The sequence below is a fragment of the Tasmannia lanceolata genome, unplaced genomic scaffold, assembly GCF_043159265.1.
Source record: "Tasmannia lanceolata isolate RefF3 unplaced genomic scaffold, GAP_Taslan_0.1 ptg000013l, whole genome shotgun sequence".
In the NCBI taxonomy this organism is placed as follows: domain Eukaryota; kingdom Viridiplantae; phylum Streptophyta; class Magnoliopsida; order Canellales; family Winteraceae; genus Tasmannia; species Tasmannia lanceolata.
Window position 1 is genome coordinate 1,523,058 of NW_027518690.1, and position 23,981 is coordinate 1,547,038.

Genomic DNA, 23,981 nt, shown 5'->3' on the forward strand with positions numbered 1-23,981 from the left:
AACGTGGGGAAATCATTGCCCTTGACATGGCCTGGTTTTTTTAATAGTGACACTCCTTTGTTTGATTTACAATTTTTATAGGTTGTTATAAGCATGGTTTTAAACTTCGGATTTCGGTGGAGACCGACACCGAAATTGATGAAAACCGAAAGGGTCATTTATTTTGACCTTGACGGAAAGAATCTTTTTTTTTTAATATTAATTTAATATTTCACCGAAATTTAATATTGAATAAAATAATAATTTCTGGTTTTGTCCAGATTTCGACCGAAATTTTGAAATTTCAAGGTCTGAAACCGGTTCCGAAACTGAAATTTTAAACCTTGGTTATAAGTCTCCATAAGTGATCAACATCCAAATGGAAAAAATGTTAGTGTCATTATCAAAATATCTGAGGGGGGTTATATTTCCTTATATATGCATACATCTATCTATATCTATATAGCTAGCAAGATAGATAAAGCAAGATACATCCCCTTTTGTTGTCTTTTCTTATGTTATTTTTAAGAAAACGCATATAAAAGGAGTTTGAAATATCATTTTCTAGGGATTTGCTAGGGTCCATCGCAAAAAACATTTCGCAGATTGCACGAGAGAGCAGCCACTTCATGAATAATGACAAAATCTGTTAAGAAAAGTGAGCCTTGTTAGAATATGTGAGATCCAACGGGTGGATTGGATTAGGATCTCACCGTTGGATCATCTTGGAGGTAGATTGGGTAAGTTAGCTAAATGAGGTGCGTGGATAAATTAGGCATGTGGATTAGAAGAGGCAACCAAAAGAGATTAGGAAAGTAGATTTGTTTAGGATTATTTTCTTCTATAATTATCTTGCTCTCCCTTCTATGTTTTTATCGTGTAAGTGCTCTATAAAGCACCGATTGATTCTCTTTGTAATCATCCAAGATTAATAGAAATCTCTAAAATTCTTCAAGCCTATGTTGCTGCATCTGTTGAAAAGTAAGCCCATGTGGTTGCTCTCTCATGCAACAGACGTTCCACGAAATGCCTTGGGATGGATGCTAGCAAATCCCATTTTCTACTAAAGCCATGGGTGCTTTTAGAGAGGCCAATCAAGTCAGTGACTCCTTGGAAAACTATGCTTGTGACAGAAAGTGTAATAAAGCTTTTAGAAAATGGAAGGATCTCCCTACTAAAGCCAGGGGTGCTATTAGATGTGATGCTTTGGGTATTCCAAGTACCCGTCGTAATTAGTGATTTCTATATATTTCTTTTGGGTTTTGAAGTAAGGTGGTATGTCCCGCTCTTGTAATTATTTTCATCCATTAATAAAATTTAAGGTGCCGCCCCGGGTTCCTAGATGAATTCTGGGTTAAAAAAGAAAACTACTTTGGCAGTTGGAACCTCTCAATCCGCGATTATCTCATTGTAGCCCATCTGGGGTATGTCTCACCAGATTAACGATTAAGATGATCATACACACAGCCACAATGTATGTGTTCAATGAAGGATTGGAAGTGTAAATGCGGAGGGTTCTAACATAGATGGACCACCCTGCAAAAAATCACATTGAGGTGATAATTCTCTTTGGTAGCTTGCAATTGGAATTCTGTTTTGGACATCAAATTTTCAACCAACCAGTCAGATGGTTAGGATTGTCTAATCAATACAATTTTGTATACTGTCCATTCTCTATTGTCAATCATCATCTATGTCAATGAAATTCCTGTAAAATATCTGTTTTTCTCATCTATTATACTCTTTTCCCAAAGAAAAAGTGAATTATGCTTCAAATTCTTGACTGAAAAAAGCAGTAAAACATTAAAACATCAGTTTACACAACAATTACGCATTCGTTTATTTATTTTATTCTCATCGTAGATTAATTACATCCATACATGGACTGATCAAAGCCTAAGGTAGAGAGGCAACAGCCAGTATCTCAAATACAAGCATTTGGTTTTCAGGTTCTGGGCCATCCAATCAAAGCCAGAATAAGACCAATTATATCACCATTGAGTAGTGCCTTCAGCAACCTTTTTTTTTGGGGTGTATAAGGCGGGTACCTCGCCGAAGCTTCACCTCCAAAGCTTCGGTACAACACGGGCTTCTTGTGACTAAAAGCATTGAATGAGAATTTACCGTGGTAAGACCCCATTCCACTCTCCCCAACTCCTCCAAATGGTATACTGGGAAGTGCAAGCTGCACCATACAACATGATATGATTTTACAAACCAAGGAGAGTGAATTGTGTTGAACAGTCATAAATATGTATGAAGTCACAAATGTCTCCTACTTCTTCAAAATATAGCGATATTTTTTCATAACAAAAAGAACCCAAAATTATCAGAAGATTTTCCAAAAATATCACAATGTTTTCAGTTCTTATTTTTTACCAAGAAAATACTGCAGTAGTTTCTGTTTTTCTCATGTTTTTCTTAAATGTTACATTTTTATATATTTTATTTTACCAGGTTTTCTCTGATTGCAAACCGAAAAACAACAAAAAATGTCTCTTGATATATAAATATTTGTGACAACAAATGTATGTAAATTTATGCACATAGGTATATATGCATTTATGTATAGAATAGGAAAGGTAAATTACGTGCAAGACAGTGTCGTTGATCAGCAGCCCTCCGGCAGAGATGGTTTTCACAAATTCCTTCTCGAGCTTCTTGTCCTTTGTGAAGAGATATGCAGCGAGAGGCTTTGATTTTGAGCTTATCAAATCAAAACTTTCCTCCACCTTGTCAACCTTGCCAAGAAAATACTACAATCAATTTATAGTGTCTTCCAAATTAGATTGAGACATCTTTTCTTTCTTTCTTTTATTTCTTTTTTTTTTTGGGGTGGGGAGGGGTAATGAGGTGAAACAGTTCCAAAGATAAAATCAGGGCACAATTCAAGGGCAGGTTCTCACTGTGATAATAGGAAGTAGGGGGCCAAATATCTCCTCATTCATTATTAAAGAGTCTTGTGGTACATCCAATAAGATTGTGGGAGCAATATATCTGTAATTACACGAATATTCTGTTAGAGGATTGACTATAAATCTTAAGATAATTACAAGAATTATGTTAAACAGAGTGAAACTTACAGGCACTTTTCATCACGTTGACCACCATGGACAATCTTATCAGAAACCTTATCTTCGTCCAAGAGCTTTGTCAAGCGTGTAAAATGATTGGAGTTCACAATGCGAGACAAATCTTTTGATTGCAACGGATCCTCGCCAAAGAATTTTTCCAATGTACTTTTCAAAGCATCTACCTAGTGAAGCATTGAAATAACAATGAAAGAACACAAAAAGATAATGTTATATTTTTCGCACAAATCTTCCAGAGAATTCCTACCACTTTTGGAGCAAAAGATTTTGTCGTTATAATATAATCTGCGGCAACGCAAGCTTGTCCATCATTGCATGACCACTTCCCTGAAACAATTCGCTTCGCTGTAACCTTGGAAGGTCAATACAAATCCACATTAGCATCCTAATAAAAATACCCATAATATCCAAGGTGGCAATGACTCGTAATATGAAGAAAAATTACATCTAAATTGACGTTTGAATCGATAACTACAGGAGATTTTCCACCAAGCTCTAAGACAACTGGTGTAAGATGCTTTGCAGCTGCAGCCATCACAATGCGTCCCACTTTTCCATTACCTACACATTTCAAATTTCAATGATAAGAAAAAAACCCACAAAATCAACAAATCTTATTCAGGCATGAACTTTCAACCTATCCAACTCAACTATTAAAGTTATTTGGCATAGTTCCTGCCCCCCAAAAGTCAACCTGATATAAATATGGTTGCCAATCAAATATATTCTATCAAAGATTCTTTAGATTTCGAACGTCAATCAATAGAGTAGAAAGATTTAAGAAACATTGTAACCTTCTAATGGTCAGTTTAGCTGTCTAACCGCATTTCGTTTTGGATGCAATTCTTTGTAAATCACAATCTAGGAAGCCTTTTGGGTTTCACTTTACAGTTTATGCACAAATTGCATCCATTGCAAGTGGATCGCACACCCAAACTGATCTTAAAACAATGTTTAGAAACTTTCCAAATCAATCACTGATTAACTCAGGTGATCTGATTTTGCGATAATCAAGTCAATAAAGAACTCAAATGTCCCCTGAATCAATGAAAATCTTAGCCTGGTCAGTGAGAAACTATTTTCGCTTCTTTATAAATAAAAAAGCTCTATCATTTCTAAAAAACAATGATAAACTATTTCAACTTATCTGGTCAATCATTGAGTCATCTGAGTCGACTTGGCCTATCCAACGGCAAGCCAATGAATCAGAGTTTCCAAATATTTCTTAAAATAACAAATCCGTAAGGAGGAATGACATCAACTCCAATGAAACTGAAGGGACAACTTGTAATTTAGTAAATGAATTATATTCAGAATAATCTTAGTTGAATGGCCCCCAAATTATATCTCCAGTAACATTCAACCATAAATAAAAAAGTTTGTGCTAAATCAGTAGCACAAACTGAAACAATACTCAAGGAGGAGAAAGGAACTCAGGCCCAGTGAATGGTGTAAAGGTAATTCTTTTGGATCATTCCATACATGAGAACAACATTTCCCATGGATGCGCTTGCAACTGTATACCCATCCTATCCAGCAGCTAAATTATTGTATAGTTACACTAGGGAACCCGTGGGATATTGCTATAGAAGCTAGCGGTATTATAGTCCTTCCCTGATTGTCTAAGTTTCTCATAGATTTTGATATTCGACATGAGTCCTCAGCTCCTCTGTTATAGGTTGTTGTTTGTGACTGGTTTACTCGACATCTGAACTATAGTACCGAGTTTAAAGCCCTGAAAAATTATTCTGTTCAGATCCACGATCAATTTTACCTTTCTAATTAGAGTGAATCAAGCATTTACCTTACAATTACCTTGTCTAACAATGATCCTTGAGAGCAGCCTGTAACTGTCAATCCATACGATGCAAAGTCACCATGGAAACTGTCGGTCTAATCAAGCATGAATATTTTACTAATTCTCCTTTTCTAATTAGCTTAATATGTCATGTTTGAGAAGTACTGTTCTCTTTTTATTGGATGGTTTCTTTGCCATAAGAAAATAAAAACAAGAGTATTGTCCATCGCTCCATTTCTTAATGTAGGTATGGTTCAAACTCCTCCTATCTTAATCAAGATGTTTAAGGAACTCAAGAATAACAAGCTTATCCATTATTAACTCTCCATGTTGTGGTTGACCAATAACATTTATGCATTCATCGCTGTTAGGGTATCCTTTGCAAAATATGACCAATTCTATTTCAGCTGTGTTTCTTCCTACGAACTAAATTCTGACATCATGGGTCCAAAAAGGTCCATTAATGAAATATTTGACTACTATAAGATGCAACATTCTATTGGGAAGTGTTTCCCTTTCATTACCCTATTTCCACTTCAACAAGTAACTTTTCACAACCAAAACAGTGATCTTAGGACAGCTCTGCCTCTTTTTTTTATTATGTGAAAGATAATTAAGAAGGGATTTCATTGAACACCACAAAAGAAGTACGAGGAAGAGGGACGATTGGTTATTTTAGAAGCATGATTGTCCATGACAGCATCCAATAGCCAAAAAGAGTATAGAAAATGAGAAATAACCTGTATAGAATATTTTATCCCACCGCTGCTCCAACAGCACAGTTGTTTCAGGAACAGCCCCCTCAACAACTCGTATAGCAGAGCTATCCAGATATTCTGCTATGAATCTTTCAAGCAATGAGGATGTGGCTGGTGCAACTTCTGATGGTTTTAAGACCACTGCGTTACCAGCGGCAATAGCTCCAATTACTGGATCAAGAGATAGCACTGGAAAAAAGAATGGAATATTTTGATAAGTACTCTTCCTGTGATCATGGTTTTAAATTTCAGCTGAAATACCGAAATTTCGGGATTTTGTAAGAAAAAATGAATTTTTTTCAAAATATTTCTAATTTTCCTACCAAAATTTCGAATAAGAAATGTAATTAATTTTTCCCCAAATTTCTGATTTGTGAGCAGCAAATGCTTCAATGGATATATTTTATGATACACAAAGGAAATATGATAATGTCTGATGTAACAACTACCAAGACAGATGCACAATTAAACACAGATATAGGGTTTTCAATCAATTTCAATGGAAAAGACTGCTTATAATGCACATCATCGTAAAATGGATGAGAAGAACAAGTGATAGAAAGCTCAAATTAGTTGGAAAGTAAATGCGACTAATCTAATTCAGATATTGTCAGACATGATGTGCAGAGTGTTGGTAGATCAAGGACATGTGGGTTCTTATTTTCTGATTTGTGTATGCTACCACTAACCTTAGTTTGTTGATTATTAGATCATTATTTACAATTTACCCCTTTAGTTCATATCAACAGATACTTGTACAAGAGAGGAATGAAAAGTCTCTTATCTCCCAAAAAAGTTCCTCTAATAATTTTAACTTGGCATTAGAGAAAGAACTCTGAATCTATCCTTCACTCATCAACGAAAGCGACTGCAACGCTTTACAACAACTTCTCTTTCATCCTTCGTACTATCACGGTTAGCGGAAGTAATAAGATCATCAAAACATTAGTTGTGAACGGCAAAGAGCTCAAAATTTTCATATTTTTTTGTGATTTTACAGGATTTCCATCAAAATTTCCAACTGAAACCGACATGTTTCCATTTTCCTGGCAAACTGAAATGCATTCCAAAACTAAAATCTGAAACCTTGCCTTCAAACCGCTCTAAAAATATTGGGAAAACACCACATATTCACTAGATCCTTTTTTAATCGAACCTTAGAAAAACGCACGTCTCTTGCATGGTTGTACAGTGGTTAATGTCAGCTGTACGGGCTGGCATTAACCTGTGCTAATGATGATCAAGAAAGAAGAAAAAGAAGAGAAGAGAGGATTGGAGGAAGAGAAAAATATCAAGCAACTTCACTAATGGTTGTTGCCGCCCCATTTCATTGCTTTTATTTCACGTTTTCAACAAGTCATAGACAATAATGACTTAAATGCTCCTACAAAGCTACAATACCATAAAAATCAATAGACTATAATCCTAAGATTTTTAACAAGAAGAATTTCATGTGAAATTGGCCATGAATACAAATATGCCATCATAAAGCAAATACATAAACATGTTTCCATTTCAATCCTCTATGGAAGGATTTGAGAAACATTTAAATTTCTTTTCAAATCCAATTTTGGCACATTAAAATGGGAACATAATTTATGTGAGTTTTTTCCCTGGCTCCTCTTAAGACAAATAGACGAGAAAAAACTTGAGATTCATAAACTCATTGACCCATTTAAGCACACAGATGCAACAACCATAGAATTAAATAACACACAAAACAATTCGAATAGCATAAGACCCAAGAATTAACTCACTAATCATCTAGTGTCATAACAATTGTAGTCTTTCCTGCAAATATGGGATGGCTAAGAATTATATCTAGCAATAACAGAAGCATTGAGCCTTCAAATAACAACTCTGAACATATGCTTAGGAAATATCTCTTTCGACGCTACAATTTTTTTTTTATAAGGACTTGGATCATGGTATGAATAAGTTCAAAGTATTCAATTTCATTCATTTGGGTAATTGGATTTTCTACATACAGAATGGATAATTCCATGCTGAAATAATCAATACAACGCCCAATGGTTCTGATACAATTTCTGCAGATGATGGATAAGTTGTCAGTGAAGTTTTTGCCTGCACAAACAACATTCGTTCTCAGAAATTCGCATTCACGGTCACATGCCCAAAAAGATTAAATCATTAGAATAGCAATGGTCAGCTAAGAGTATAGTTCAAATAATTACCTTTTCTGGTTTCATCCAATGTTTTAACTCTTTAAGTACCAACTTACATGTGGCCTTTGTCATAGAAATCTGCATAATGAACAACATGAGTTGTTAAGTATTACCTTAACGAGGAATACTTTCCTGCAGAGGAATTGAAAGTGTGTAGATACACTATAGCACAAGATTTCCAAGTGATAAACATATTAAATCCACTTCCATCTTCTTCGGAAGCGTTACTGTTCCTTTTTTGCACTCAAAACGGAATTTAACTTTCCATAGTTTGAGGTGTCACCTCTAATGGAAGAGGAACGAAGAAACCAGGGAAAGAAAGACAAAGACCAGGTTCACGTTTCTGAGGTTGCGAATAAGAAAAAGTGACGCAAAAGAGAGGGGGAATTGAATGGGAACAATGTGGAACACACTAGGAAATCTGTTGGGAAATACTTTGATGAGAACAATATAGATATTGTTAAAGTATAAAAGAAAAATAAAGCCTTTCTCCAACAGTTTAAGCTTTTGGAGAAGTTGGTAAGTTAACATGGTATCAAAGCCAAAGGTCTCGAGTTCAAACCTCCTGGATAGCAAAAATTCACATGCGATGGTCGGCCCAAAGTGGGACCACATGTGCCACGTGTTTGCCAAGTAGGCCACATGTGCGGGGGAGTGTTAAACTATAAAAGAAAAATAACGCCTTTCTCCAACAGCTTAAGCTTCTGGAGAAGTTGGTAAGTTAACATGGTATCAAAGCCTGGTTTCGAGTTCAAACCTCCCGGATAGCAAAAATCCACATGCGTTGGTAGGCCCAAAGTGGGACCACATGTGCCATGTGTTTGCCAAGTGGGCCACACGTGCGGGGTAGTGTTAAAGTATAAAAGATAAATAACGCCTTTCTCCAGCAACTTAAGCTTTTGGAGAAGTTGGTAAGTTAACATGGTATCAGAGCTAAAGGTCTCGAGTTCAAACCTCCTGTATAGCAAAAAATTCACATGCAATGGTCGGCCCAAAGTGGGACCACATGTGCCACGTGGTTGCCAAGTGGGCCACACGTGCGGGGGAGTGTCAAACTATAAAAAAAAAATAACGCCTTTCTCCAACAGCTTAAGCTTCTGGAGAAGTTGGTTAGTTAACAGATACCATTAACTTTGGTAAGTATGGACTCTTTTGAATTTATGTATCCTCAAAAGAGGTAGATGAAATTGAGTTTGAGCACGTTGCACGGAAAATTGGAGTATACTCTTTCGTGTTCACATAATTACTTGTAGTGCCTGGGACAGCTAATGCTTAGTGGCTTGAGTCAATGTGCACTCGTAACGTGTCGATATATAGAGAGGATTTTAGTGATCTAATATAATTACCCAAAGGTAGACAATCCATCTATATGGGTACTGATGCGAAAGCGGAAATGGTCGGAATTGGAATGTACATGCCAAGACTCCGAAAAGGAGGAAAGCTCTTACTCATATATTTCTTTGTATGCATTTTTTTATGCGGAATCACCTCCTATCTGTCCTAAAGTTGGGTGATCTTTAAGTAGATGGACTTAATGGTGTTGTTGGAATTTAAGTAGGTTGTTCTACTTATAACCCTGTGTCATGTTCTGATAATGGAATAAATTATAGCTTGTGCAGAAACTCTCGAATTAATGTATTAGAACTTGAATTGAATCTAGTTACTTGAACTTGGAACCCCGCACTATACATGTGCCGCCTTAGATTAGGCACACTGGGAACGCTGGATTAAAACGATTAGTTGATGAGGGTGTTATCAAAGGTATCGCATGGGAAGACTTTGGTCAATGTGAAACCTGCGATAATGGAAATATATTATTACCTCATTGATAGGAAATCTAAAGCCTTAGACAAGTTCGCGGAATATGAACAAGAATCTACTAAGGTTCTTAGGACTAAATGAGGTGGTGAATGCACTTTAGACTTGTTTGGTTGGTTCTACAAGAAACATGGTGCTATTCATTGAATCCCCATGCTTTACACTCCTCGGTAAAACTGTGTTGTTGAGAGGAGGAATAAACTAGAATATGTCAGATCAATGATGGACTATATTGATATCTCTATGGATTCCTAGGGTGTACAACCTCTTATATTGTTAAATGAGTTCCATCAGAGACTACAGACCAAACTCTTATCAGATAGACCTTCTTCATCAGTGGGAGGGAAATAATATCTCTTAGATGAAGTGAAAGGGAATATTGTCCCTTGGTAAGTCGAGTGAGGAACCTGTTACTTACTCAGAGGAAATTGGAAGTTTAAAAGTTCACATCTTTAGATGGAAACCATGTCGGAGGAAACTCCATTATGAAAAATGAAGTTTGGGAATTTGTTGAACCACTTCTAAATTAGAAACTAAAAGGTGCATTTTTTTTTATAGAGCCATGAAAGGTCTTAGGCTTGTTATAAACGATAGCGATCGTTGTATATACGCAAAGGTGAGTGGGAGGACTATTATACTTCCATCACTTCATGTGGACAACAAAGTGATTGCTTAAAGGAACATGGATCTATTGATGGAAACTAATATGTGATTATCACGGAATGGTGAAATATAGGACCTAGTTAAGGCAATGTACATCTTGGGCCTTAAAAAATTTATACAGATAGACCCAAATTAGTTGCCATCACTTTCACTGAAAAAAGTACTTTGGTACTGTACTAAAGTGTTGTGCAATGGAAGAGAGAAAACCTATGAACATCTATTTGAAAGGCGGAAAGACTCAGTATGAGTTTTGCTCTAAAACTCTAGAGGAAAAGGTCCAGATGGAAAAAGTTTAACATGCCTGAACTATGGGAAGCTTTATGTATGCTATGTATGCACACGACAAGACCTCTACTTTGCAGTGGGAATGCTTGGTAGGTACCAACAAACACCCAAGATCGTTACATTGGAAATTTATTATAAAGGTACTTAGATACCTCAAAGGTACTAAGGAATACACACCGGTTAACAACAGTGTGGAACTAAAGTGATTGTAAATGGTCTTGTGGGGAATTAAAAGTCGTGGAATCAATAGCGGAATTTATTACATTGAATTGTGATAGTGTGAACTGAGACCAAAGTTTTAAAGCGGAAGCGTTTAAAACGCATGCTGAATAAGTAGGTCTTAGGAAATTGGTCTTTTAAGCCAAGTGGGAGATGTTGGAATTTTGGCATTTTGTATGGCCTTGCAAGACCATTTCATTGCCACTGATCTAATTTCAACCTGTTGTACTCTAATGTACATCATGTTATTGATGGAATCTTGGAAAATCCCCTTAACCGGTTTGGTCCTATATTTCCACTGTGAGTGGGGTGTCAGGAATGTGTACTGACCAAATTGGTGCTGGGACAAGACCACGGAATACATTGGGCAGTGGTGATAGGACCATGGGACCTGCCGATGGAATTAAGCCCTGAACGTGGTACTTGGAATGTTCCGCTAGGGTTTGTATGAAGGGATCGGCTCCTGAGGACTGGTGGCCCTATGTGTTTGAGGAAACACGTGGATCATGCGTTGGTGTGTCTCACACTAGAAAGTACTCACACAACATGTGGAAATATACATATGTGAAAGTAATTCGACAGAATTGGGCTAATGTACGTTTTTCTGGAATACGTTAGAATTACGTGCACTATATTACGATAGTGTTTATGCAGCATACTTAACTTGAGAAGCCTTTGTGGTGAGCTCTTTGGTATGGGACATAGGGCACTACACGGGACAGAGTGAGGAATGCCCATGCTGGGACTCATTGCAATGTGCCAATCAAAGTTGAGGAATTAGCTATGGAATTCCCGGTTAAGTTATATTTAATTATATTCAATTTGAGTGTGTTTAGAGGCCTCAACAGATACACGATAACTGAATATAATTACCCTGACGGTACTTGACGATAGATTGAGCCAAATTGGAATTTTTATCGGAATGTATTTGATGAAAAATTAGCGACGTAATTTTTTCTATAATTATTATATTATTAAATTTTTTTAAAATAAATTATGTCGTAGGAATTTACAAAAACGATTTACAATTTGGCCGATCAAGTCGAGGAACACTTTGAATTAAGGAAACCCAGAAATATACGGAGGAATTGGAAAAACGAAAAAATCCCATATTCACACTCGATTCAAAGTGGGGGGTTTAATAAGTATGATTGACAGAGAAACTATCTGAGGGTTGTGCACACATTGGCTTTGTTATAATTACCGATTGATGATGGTTTAATTAGTAATTATGTACTGGTGATGGGATAACCAATTTGCCCCTCACAAATTGGGAATTAACCAGGGAGACCTAACCTAAGGTATTGGGTTTTAGGGAAGCCTATAAAAGGATTGAGATCCCACTCCCTGGTAATGGTTCTAAAACGTACAATCTCTGGAATTTGGAGATTGGAAAGAGAGCACCATCGGACTCACGGTTGAACAGGGAGTGGATCAATATGGGACGGCACTTTACTTTCAAAAGTGGTCAGCAGACAACTCCAAATCTAATTACTCGATCTTTCGCTACAACGAATCTGAGGTATGCGTTTTTCTCGTTTTCAGAACTTAAGTGTATTAGCGCGGGAATCGAACCCGCATCTTCTTAAGAGAAATTTTAGCGTTCGAACATATCCGCATTTTCTTAGTTCCTGACACACCCACATGTCCACACATCTATGATATATAATATATGTTATATACGTCTGGATCATATTTGTGCAGGGTTGGATCATATTTGTGCAGGGTCAGATGCTCAGGAAGATTCATATTCTATTTCTAATTGATTTTTTTATAATTCATTTCACTCAATAAGTGACTTTTGACTCCTCCCTCCAATAGTAAGGAAGAAGGGGGAGAACAAGCACACTTGGAGAGCGTAGTACAATAGAGAGTTGTATGCAGTGTTTGGGAAGGATTAGGGGTGTAAATGAGCCGAGCCGAGCCGAGCTTGGCCAGGCTCGGCTGGGCTCGTTAAGCTCCAAAGCTCGGCTCGGGCTCGAATCAGGCTCGGGCTCGGCTCGGCTCGGTCAGGCTCGGCCAGGTTCGCGAGCCTTAACGAGCTTTTGTTATATTAAGTTCACACCCCTCATCTTCCCTGGACAGTCCTATCTAGTGTAATTCGACTACTCTTTTTACACTACGGGGGGTGGTCCAAGTAACAAATGAGGTTCCAAAACAGAAGTGACATATTTTGCCTCTCCCTTTCACTCCCTGGACAACCCTTTTAGTGTATATATTAATATATAACATATATATTTAAATATATTAAATGCTTAACGAGCCTTAACGAGCCAGGCTCGGCTCGTTAAGCTTAACTAGCCTGGACAGCCGGCTCGGCTTGGCTCGTTAAGGATTCGAGCCGAGCTCGAGCAGAGCTTTTTCCGAGCCGAGCTCGAGCGAGCTTCCGAGCCCGAGCCAAAATTGACACCCTTAGGAAGGATGTATCGCTCCCGAGAAAGAATCTATTGATTCTCTCCCAATTGATTGGATTGTAGGTGCGATAAGGGAATAAAAAAAGGACTAAGAGAAAAGAACCTCGGACATGAAGGATTCTAACTCGGGCTTAGAGAGGTCTTTGTGGAGAGCTTCAATGATGTCTGATTCATGCTCTTCGACCAGCTTATGAAGCATCTTTATCTGTTCAATTCTCCATTCGTAACTCCTCGTTTTCCCCTTTGAAAAGCTCTTTCTGAGCTCTTCAACCATAGAAACAGCACTCTCTCTGTCAAACTTAGCCTTCTCTTCCTCCATGAGATAGAAAAAAAACAGTATGAAAGGAAAAATAAAGGAGAGGAGTGGATAGGAATGTAAGAGAGATAAAGATGAGAGGTGATTAAGACAAAGAAAGTAGACTTCAAAGAAGACTCCAAAGGGGAAGGAGACTCCAAAGAAGAAAAACTGAAAAAACAACTTTAAATGTGTTGGGGTTGGATTGAATTTGCCGGCACCTCAAACGATATTCTCCCGTTTCGTGACTGATTCTTCCAATAAAAGCCAAATGAATAAAGGAAAATGGCATGGTTATGACTCATGACTCATGACAGATACTCCATTTGATTTGGAATTTGTGTACATGTTGTTAGGAATATCCCAACGTCCATTTTTGAAAACTGTAATATAAATGCAATGGGTCATTATCAAAATAATTAAATGGGGTTATATATCTATAATATGAGGGATGCTAAACTCAAGGGTGCCCTTGTAAAAATGGGATGAAAGGGCGCCCCCATTGGTTGCTGTCACCAAAGTGCATTTATAATAATCTGTAAAAGTCAAAACCAAACTAATTGCACTTTGGTGACCTGCAACCAAGGGGGAAGTCCTTTCATCCCATTTTTGTAAGGGCGCCCATGAGTTTAGCATTTCTCCTATAATATATCGGAACCTTTCGTTTTTTTTTTTCTTGGAAGAATTTTTATTGGAAAACCCCTTCCCCTTGAAATACAGTTTTGCCACTGAAAATTTGGTATCCCACCGTTAATCATGTTTTGATGCTAACCTTTAGGCCCTCTTTGAATTACAAGAAAAACATTTTTGAAGGATTTTTTTCTTCCAGGAACAATAACCACAAGCAGAGAATCTCAAAAAATATCTCAAATTAAGTGTGAAAATCATGTAATGGACTAGGGATTTTGTTAAGGGGAACAAAATGGAAAGTTTCCTTTCCCTTCTCCATTAAACCCACGGGCCCACTCTTTCTATTCCACCCGCCCACTTCCTCTCTCTTCTCGATTGCCGACACCCCCAATCCTCTCTCTCTCTCTCTCTCTCTCCCATGGCCTCTTATGGGGAGATTGTTGAATCGGTGATGTATAATCACCGCTCTCTTTTTTGTATTTCTTTTGTTTTTGTTTCTTTATCGGAGTTGGTCCCACATGGTCTTTTAAGTGGAGTGTGCTGTAGAGATATAAAATCAAGAAAGGGTTGGGAAGAAAGTTGAAGACGTTGAGAGGCTTGGAGAAGAGAAGAGAGGAAAAATCTAGAGCAAGGAAAGAGGGGTTTTCTCTTGGGACTGTAGGAGGGTTTTTGTGGTGAAGCAAAAGCAAGGTTCTTCATCTTAAGGGTGAGAAGAAAGGTTACAGCAGGTCAAGGGGGGTTTTCTCTTAGGAGCCTGATGCTGACGAAAAACACTAAGAATGTTCAAGTAATTGGTGTGGAACAACTTTTTTTTTTTCTTCTTCTATTTTTGTCACTTTATTTGTAGCCTATCTTTTATGCATCAAATCTTGCCAATTTGGCTTGATTTTGATATAATTAGAAAGGTTTTTCGATAAAGATTTTAGATTACCTATCTAATGAGCCCAAGATTACGTGATTTGGGGGTGCTTTTAGGATGTGGTAGGCTTTATTACGGGATTACTATTTTAGATAAGTTTTAGATTATTATTTTATGTTATTTTAGTTGAACGGCTAAGATTAGTTGCTTAGGCCTTAAATTAGATTTAAGAGTTTCTTTTATTATAAATAGATATCATGAAAGCAATGTATCAGACTTTGATTATTGAATGGAAATTTACCTTTAGGCTCTTGGGTTCTTTCAGAACTTTTCTATGAATTTTATTTTGCTTGATCTCTTAATGTTCTACTAAGGATCTAAGCACATATTGATTGTGGTTCGCTTAATTATTCATTATTTATCTGATTTTTGGAATATATTTAGGAAAATCTAACGTTTTACTAGATTTGCCGAGGAATTTCCAACCTCATCTGAGTTCGATTCGCTTCTCATCATGTGGTTTCGCTGAAATCTCATTTGAAATTGCATCAGGGCTCTTGTAGTGCATTGTTGTGGAGTAAAAGCAAGGTTCTTCTTGGAGGTATAATCTTCTTCTTCCATTGTTCTTCTTCTCTATAGATTTTTCTTCATTGCAAGAAAAGCATTGGACTTGAGGGTTTTTCAAAGAGGTTTTCCTCATACTTAGTGTAGAAATTTGAGGGTTGCTTCGGGGTTGCATAGAAGGTTGGAGAGATGGGTTTTATCGGTGGATTTTACTAGTGGATGAAACATTGTACTATTGGTTCAAAATAGTGGATTTTTGTGTTGCCTTGTCCGCGAAGTAGCCCATTGTGGTGAACCACGTATATTCTTGTCTTCTTGTTGTTGCTCTTTATTTCCCTTTGTGGTTGTGGTTTGCTGGTGTATATTTTTCTCCATCTTGTAGTGCAAGGACTTGGGAATTTCCGTGTATTTGCTGGTAGTAGATTGGTGGATGTTATTGGTGGTGGGTCTTGGCCGCCAACAGATATCCTCGATTGCCAGGGGCAATGCTAGAAATTTTGCACAAGGGGGGCAAAAATTATAATATTTTTTTTTCTATCTTAGGGATGATTGGAAAGTGGGGCATTTTTTTTTAAAAGGGGGTAAGTAAAAAAAAATATTAAAAAATAAAGGTATTTTTTTTTTCATAAAAAATTAAGGGGGGCAACTGTCCCCCTTCCCCTTTGAAGTGCCATCGCCCCTGCAGGTTGCAGTTTTACATGTGGTGACAAACGAGTCCAAACCAGTCGGAATGTTTTCATTTGCAATAGGATTGTTTCCTTTTTTAATGTTTCGCTTTTATAGTAGAATTATTTCCTTTTTCATACAATCTTCAAAATAAGAGTATAAGATTTGATTTCTTCCAGGAGATTTGGAGTTTATCTTAGTTTCTTATACGAGATTGGGAGTCTATTTTATATTAGCTTGCTTTAGTAATTGCATGAAAGAGAAATAATATTGTTTTCTAAGTTGCATTCGTGTGGAGGGACTCTCCCCTAAGGTGTGTAAGAGTGCATTTGTATTTCTTTTATGTCGCTTTAGATACAATCAGTTGGACAAACCTTTTGACATGTAAAGGTTTTCCAGCTTCTACCATATTTTAGGTACTTCTTCTATAACGTTAAACATAACGTTATCTGCTAGACATAGAAAAATTGTGATGACTACTTTGACTAAATGTCTTCCCACTCAGTATCCATACACGATTAAGTGTTAAGCACATATCTATTTCTATTGTCACTAGATAGTTGTGATCTAGTCCTGTGCGCTTCGTGGTTGCGTACTTTGAAAGATATTTTTTGAAAAATTTTCAAAATCACTATGCGGTTTTCATTTAATGGAAAAATGGTGACTAATAAGGGCAAAGGTGGAGAAAACATGACTGCAACCATCAATCATCATATGAAAAAGCTTGTGCGAAAGAAACACAGTGTCTTCTGAGAAAAGCTTTTAAGACATGTTTTTATTTTTTTGCCAGCATTCACACTTTACTCCCACTATATTTTGGAAAGGGAGTTGATATTTTCACTAGGGGTGGCCAGAATTGAACCAGAAACGAAGAACCGAACCGGAACCGAAGAACCGAACCGGAACCGAACTGTAAAAAAATATTTTTGGTCCGGTTCGGTTCCACTGATGAAGAACCAAGCTTATTTGGTTCGGTTCCGGGTCTAATGTTCTCGGTTCGGTTCCGGAACCGAACTTTGAATATATATATATATATATATATATATATATATATATATATATATATATATAGAGAGAGAGAGAGAGAGAGAGAGAGAGAGAGAAAACGGTTCCTACACACATGTGTAGATAAGTTATCTACACACTAGCTTAAAATATAGTGGTGGCCACATTATTTGGGTGATCCAAACCATTCATTTTTAAGGCCCTCTCATAGATAGGGTGTCCACAAAAAATCAGATCCATAGGATCATCCTAACCATTCGAACTTTGGAGGCAAAAAATGAACTAATTTGTGAAGGTTTAAAGACATCAATTTTACCTCCACAAATCGTAGGGTTGGGATGATCCTATGGATCTGATTTTTTGTAGACACCCTATCTATGTGGGGGCCTTTAAAATGGATGGCTTGGATCACCCAAACAATGTGGGCCCCCACTGTATTTTAAGCTACTGTGTAGAGAACTCTCTACACATATGTGTAGGAACTGTTTTCTCATATATATATATATATATATATATATATATATATATATATATATATATATATATATATAAAATATTTTTATATTTCTATTATACATATACTTAATAATATAAATTACTTATAATATTAATAAGTAATAGTTAATACTATTCTTATAATAAGAAAGTAACTTATATTATAACTTTAATTAAAAGTTTTTATAAATTATAATTAATAATTAATAATTAGCCATTAGAACCGAAGAACCGGACCGGACCGAACCGATTATGTTCGGTCCGGTTCGGTTCGGTCCTACTGTGTACTACGGTTCGGTTCGGTTCTTACGGTTCATGGAACCGAGAACCGAGAACCGAAAAAAAAGGAACCGAGAACCGAGAACCGAACCGGTTGGCCACCCCTAATTTTCACCCCTCTGCACGCATTCGCCCCCTGGTAACGTGATTTGACGTCAAAAAGTGTTAAAGTTGTCCACTGTTCACGTTATAAGGGGGCGAATGCGTACTGCAGAGGGGTGAAAATATCATTCCCTTTTGGAAATGACAATTTTAAATGCATTTTTATGGGTTTCCATTTTTTGACTAAGGTTGTGTTTGGCAACCATTAAAAACCGCATTTTCCACTTTTTTAGGCGTTAAGAATGTGAAAGCGGACAGGTATCTCAAAAAGTCGTGTTCGGCAATCTGGCCCACTAAGCCCCTTTTTAAACTTTTTCCTTCTTTTTAGGGTAAAAGCAAGGTTCTTTGAAGCGACTAATAGTCATTTGTAAGATTCTCATCAATCCGTTTCTCGCCGTTCAATTGGGCGAAAATGAGAACCATTGCCGAACACGCCCTAAGTTTTTCTCGGTCAATGTCGTATTAAACTCGAATTTTTCTCATCTCTTTTTTTTTTTGCCAAATGATGTTTTGGTAACTATGGTCATGAAGTAGAGGCCACATCTTAAAGATCGAATTGAATGATATAGACAAGTAAACCCCTTATGAGTTCCAAGGTAATCCTCTAAGGGGATTAAACATTTGAGTAACCACAAGAGCCAAAAGTACACAATGGAGTAAAGGATTTCTTCCATTGAACAACACAAATGGGTCTTTAAGTTGATGGGTTATAATTATAAAATAGGTCTTTAAAATGCATCTATAATGGCGCAAAAAAAAAAACATACGATTAAATGAATAACAAGTGCACTATGGTAAGACGGTCCAAAGGGGTACCCCATACATGCTCGGAGCCAAGAGGGGCAAAGGGGGGCAATTGCTCCCCAAAAATTCAGGAATTTTGTGTTTTCGGTATAGTTGTTGCCTCTCTCTCTCTCTCCCTAACCCTAAAATTCAGGATTTCTTTCCTTAACGATAAGTTTAGTTGGATTTTTTTTCGCGAACTCACTCTCTCTAAATTAATTCATTTTTCCTTAACTCTCTCTCTCTCACCTAAAAAAGAGTAGATAAGCTATATGGTGTTTGCACCAAGAGTCCAGTAATGTTCAAAAAGTATTGCGGGCCCACTTCATAGGATGATCCAAACCATTCATTTATTGGGCCACAATGTAAATAGACTGCACCACCATGAAAATCATCTCCATAGGATGATCTTAACCATCCGATCTAGAATGGGATTGACTGTTATAGAATACTCTATGGATGAGAGGGTTAGGATCATCTTATAGAAATTTTGTGGCCCAACAAATGAATGATATTGATCATCCAATGAAGTGGGCCGCACGGTATTTATTGAAAAATATTAGACTTCACAAGCACACAAACATATAAAATCTCGGTTGAAATCCCTAACATTCTTGGGCCATGCTATGCATAATAGAGTAACAAATTCTTCCAATGAGCAGCACAGATGAGTCTCTAAGTTGATGGCTTATAATTATAAAATAGGTCTTTATAATGGCACAGAAAAACATACAATTAAATGAATAATAAGTGCACTTTGGTGAGATGGTCCAATGGTATGCCCCTATATCTAAGTTTTTGCAAGGGCGCCCTTCAGCTTAGCATTCCTCCTCCTTAAAAGTTAAAACACATCTCATGCACAAAATTACTACAATTGTGTCAGTATCAAAACGAGGGAGTGCACTATCAGCTCCCTTCGTATCTATACATGCACAAATACATTTATACACTAGGGGTGTTTCCGAGGAAACCTGTTCCTCGGGCGCGTGTTACTGTTCCATAGGCTCCCCCACTCGCGCAAAAGAATATGAACGGGTGGGACCCGAACAGGAACCCATTGGGCCCTACACACCATGCCACGTGGCCAATTTTCAATTCACACTGACATGGGCCCACTTCCTTCTAGAAGGGCTTCTGCAAGTACATGAACATGTCTTGGTAGGAATCCCTAAACACGGGCGAGAACTGCTGCACGGGATCAATCTGAGGGAGGTAAACACTGTTCGGGTTGGAGTTCATAATGGCATCCATGTTATCATATGGAATATCAAGGGTTCTTTCCCAGTCCCTCCACCTGGGTTCGCTTTGAACCTCCTTTTCGCACGTGAACTCGGATGACAGCACGTGCCCCGAGCAACTAATGGAATCGGCGGCGAAAGATGGGAAGTTTTCCGGCACCGGTGCAGCCGGATTCCGGCCGTGTGTCAGAATTTCCGGCTTCTTCTCCAATTCTTCCCTAATCTCTGAGAATTTTTGTTTTTGGACACTCCCTTTCTTGTTGTAGATTCTACAAAGGACCCAATCGTCCAACTGCAAAATTCCATATCACAAGAGCAAACCCAAGTCATGATCCGAATGTGACAACTCAATTTCACCTCCATTATTTTTCAAAAAGTACTGTATGGCCCACACAATAGGATGATCCGAACCGTCCATTTGATGGGCCACCATTATTTATGATATTGCTCATCAAATGGACAGTTTGGATTATCCTATGGGTATGGGCTCCATATAACCGATTTCCGCACTTAATTTCACTAATCAAATTGTTTTAAAATTTTTAATTAGCATTTGGAACTTACTTAACCAAATTTTTTTAAATAGCTAAAGCTAAGGACTCTCACCCTTGAACTTTGTTTCTTGCGAGCAGAACGATCTACATCTGCAAGTCTATACTCATGCATGATCCAATTACTTTTCTCTCCTTTCGGCGCCTTGCCTAGATAAAATACCAATGCTTTCTTTATTGCGACCGCCTTTGGATTTCCGATCGGCTTATCGGCGCCGGTTGCTTTCCAGTATCCGGTCGCAGTGGCCCGATTCGGCCGTGATCCGTTTGGGTACTTTCGATCCCTCGGAGAGAAGAAATACCACTCTTTTTCACCATATAGAGCCATGCCTGCACAAATAAAAGCGAAATATTCAAGCTCAATTTTACAAATAATTCGGAAAGGAGAATGATATCAGCACAACCTGCATAATAGATTAAAGGGTTTTTTTTTTTTTTTTTGATGGGTAAATGGGGTTAGGCAGGACCCCCAAACCAGAGATATTACTGAAGAAGAGAAAGATAAACATGAAGCAAACCAAGAACCCCCTTACAGGCAAGGGGGAATACAAGAATAAAGGGTTTTGCTAACGGCTAAGGGCACTCGTTAAGGTGCATCGGAAATGATATTTTACACATGCTTTGAGAAAAATACATATATTCTGAGATTTATTTATCAAATTGAGTGTAAAATATCATTTCCAATGCACCAAATTGAGTGTAAAAATTGAAGATCAATTTTCTAAATAATTTGAAAAAATACCCATAAATTTAAAACCCTATTTTGCTTCTTCATCAAGAAAATAAATCCCACCTTACAAAATCCTTAATTTAGAATTTAAGCACTGAAAAGAGAATTAATTTCATTTCACACTAAACAAAAAATCCAAAAATTGAAGATCAATTTTCCCAAAAAAAAAAGAAAAAAAAGAAAAAATACCCATAAATTTATAAATCTGTTTTGCTTCATCAAGAAAATAAATCCCACCTAACAAAATCCTTATTTTAGAATTTAAGTACCGAAAAGATAATTAATTTCCCATTTCCTGTAAAATAATAAAATTCCAAAATAATTAGAAAATACACACAAATTTAGAACTCTGTTTTACTTCTTATTTAAGAAATTAAATCCGATGAATAACACCCCTAATTTAGAATTTAATCCTGGAAAAAAATTCATTTCCAATTTCCCATAAAATACACACTGAAAAAAAAAAAAACAAACAGAATTAAACATAAACAAATCCATTGAACTCAAACTTGGCTTCACAAAAGCTTAAAAAAAAAACCAAATAAAATATTCATCCCATATCTTAAACTATCAATTCCTAATTAACTGTAACTTCAAGAACCCAAGATAGAAACTCCAAATAAAAAGAAGAAAAACGTTAGAAAATTAAGAATCTATTATAATTTTTTTACCAGGAAGCTTCCATGGTTCGAATTTATAGAGATCGATATCCGCAATAATCGGAACAGAGATGGGTTGAGAAGCACATTTTTTGCACAAATAATGCATCACAAGTTCTTCATCCGTTGGGTGAAATCTAAAACCAGGTGGAAGCTCCAAATCAGTCCCCATTTCTTGAAAAGAAAATAAAATCCTCTGTTTTTCTCTCTTTCTAAAGAAAATAAAATCCTCTGTTTTTCTCTCTTTCTTATTTTTCTTCTCCTCTGTTCTTGCTGAAAATTGGAAAGTGAGAGAGAGCAGCGGATTTATAAGAAGATCCCAAGAAAAGACAAAGGACGCGTGGCGCAATTTGAGTCGTTAAATAATATACGCACGTGGGCGTTTAGCCGACTAAAAGTAGGCTGATTTGGACCAACACGTGTCAATCTCTCAGCGGACTATGTCTTAGTTGTTGGCGGCGCATGCGCAAGATTTTGTCATTGATTACGTCACCTATTTTGGACGGATTACTACGTCTGCCATGTTAATATGTTATTTGTCCCGGTGAGTTGGCTTTTCAAAACAATCCCTTACACGTCATCAGATTACGTGTCATGTTTATCTACCTATCGGTCCCACGTGCTTCTTATCTCTTGTCGGTATCTTTGGTTCTAGGTAACGTCCATTGTTATACAATAGTGGGCCCCACCTTTGGTTGATCTTGTCCGTCCACGTTATGGGTCGCACCATCATTAAGAGTTGGACGATAATGGTTGAATTTTAGAAAGAAAGGCGACTGAGGTCGGCACGAACTCACTTGTCCTGTATGTTTTAACGAGTTGTTATATGGTGTGTGGGCGTGAAGTCCATTTTCTCGTCATTTTTTCATCTTTAACTAATATATTGTAGCTTCGAGAAATATTTGTTGGCTTCGACAAACTTCTTTTTTCGCTTTGACTAACACGTTTTGGCTTCGACTAAATTTTTTTATCTTCGACTTATTTTTTTGGCTTCAACTAACCTTTTTTTTGCTTCAATTAACTTTTTCTGGTTTTGAGTAATTTGTTTTTTTTTAGCATCGACTAGTTTTTTGGCTTAAGTAAATTTTTTTTTTACTTTGACTATCATTTTTTTTTGCTTCGACTATCATTTTTTTTATTCAACTATCATTTTTGGCTTGGAGTAACTTTTTTTTGGCTTCAACTAGCATTTTTTGGGCTTCGACTATCATTTTTGCCTTCAAATAACTTACATTTTGCTTCGAGTGCCTTGCTTCTTATTTTGGCTTCGACTATCACTTTGTGGGTTTGAGCTATCGATTTTTTATTCGAGTTATATTTTTTTAGCTTCAAGTAACCTATTTTTTGGCTATGAATAACCCGTGCGAGTACTATTTTGGCTTCCACTACCCTTTTGCCTAGTGAAAGCTCTTTGGGCAACTGATTTTGGCTACAGCCACTAGAAAAGGAGAAATACTTATAAAGATAATGAGATTTTGGATATTTGGAGGAGGAAAAAGAAAATGAGAAAAGAGCGTTTCTAGAGAACTCCTTCTAACCTCTCAAGACAAATGAGCATATGCTAGAGAAATGAAGATGTTTCGCCGGAGAAGAAGGCTTCTATTACCGAAAAATGGGCCGTTTCACACAAAAAGGGTCGGAGTAAAACCTAGAAATGAAACTGTAAAACTTGAAAGTAAAAGTAAAAAAGTGTAAAAACAAAGAAGAGAAAGATAAAGTAAGGTTAGGGGTATTTTCGTCCTAAAAAGTCATTTTTTTAATAAAACAGCATTTCTTAGAGTTTTTTCAACAGTCAACATTTTCTCGTCATTTTTTCAAATGTCCAGCATGTAACAGTAAATAACTCTTGGATGAACAGACCCAACCATGCCACATGGGCCCAAAAAAATGGGCGTAAAATTTATTTATTTTAC

At 37.0% G+C, this 23,981-nt stretch overlaps 2 protein-coding genes across 2 annotated transcripts; both read right to left on the reverse strand.

Moving 5' to 3' along the window:
• Positions 1-1,730: 1,730 nt before the first annotated feature.
• On the reverse strand, positions 1,731-13,735 carry LOC143889449 (aldehyde dehydrogenase family 3 member H1-like). The gene is made up of 10 exons (XM_077393658.1): positions 13,316-13,735; positions 7,823-7,891; positions 7,616-7,712; positions 5,610-5,816; positions 3,517-3,632; positions 3,319-3,423; positions 3,063-3,235; positions 2,886-2,976; positions 2,571-2,720; positions 1,731-2,164 (listed from the first exon to the last, which is right to left on the reverse strand). The coding sequence occupies exons 1-10, from the start codon at positions 13,529-13,531 to the stop codon at positions 1,925-1,927; spliced, it is 1,464 nt and encodes a 487-aa protein (XP_077249773.1). The 5' UTR covers positions 13,532-13,735; the 3' UTR covers positions 1,731-1,924.
• Positions 13,736-19,560: 5,825 nt separating this feature from the next.
• Positions 19,561-22,338, reverse strand: LOC143889450 (NAC transcription factor 32-like). Its single transcript, XM_077393659.1, has 3 exons — positions 22,081-22,338; positions 20,735-21,009; positions 19,561-20,420 (listed from the first exon to the last, which is right to left on the reverse strand). The coding sequence occupies exons 1-3, from the start codon at positions 22,238-22,240 to the stop codon at positions 20,013-20,015; spliced, it is 843 nt and encodes a 280-aa protein (XP_077249774.1). The 5' UTR covers positions 22,241-22,338; the 3' UTR covers positions 19,561-20,012.
• Positions 22,339-23,981: the final 1,643 nt, after the last annotated feature.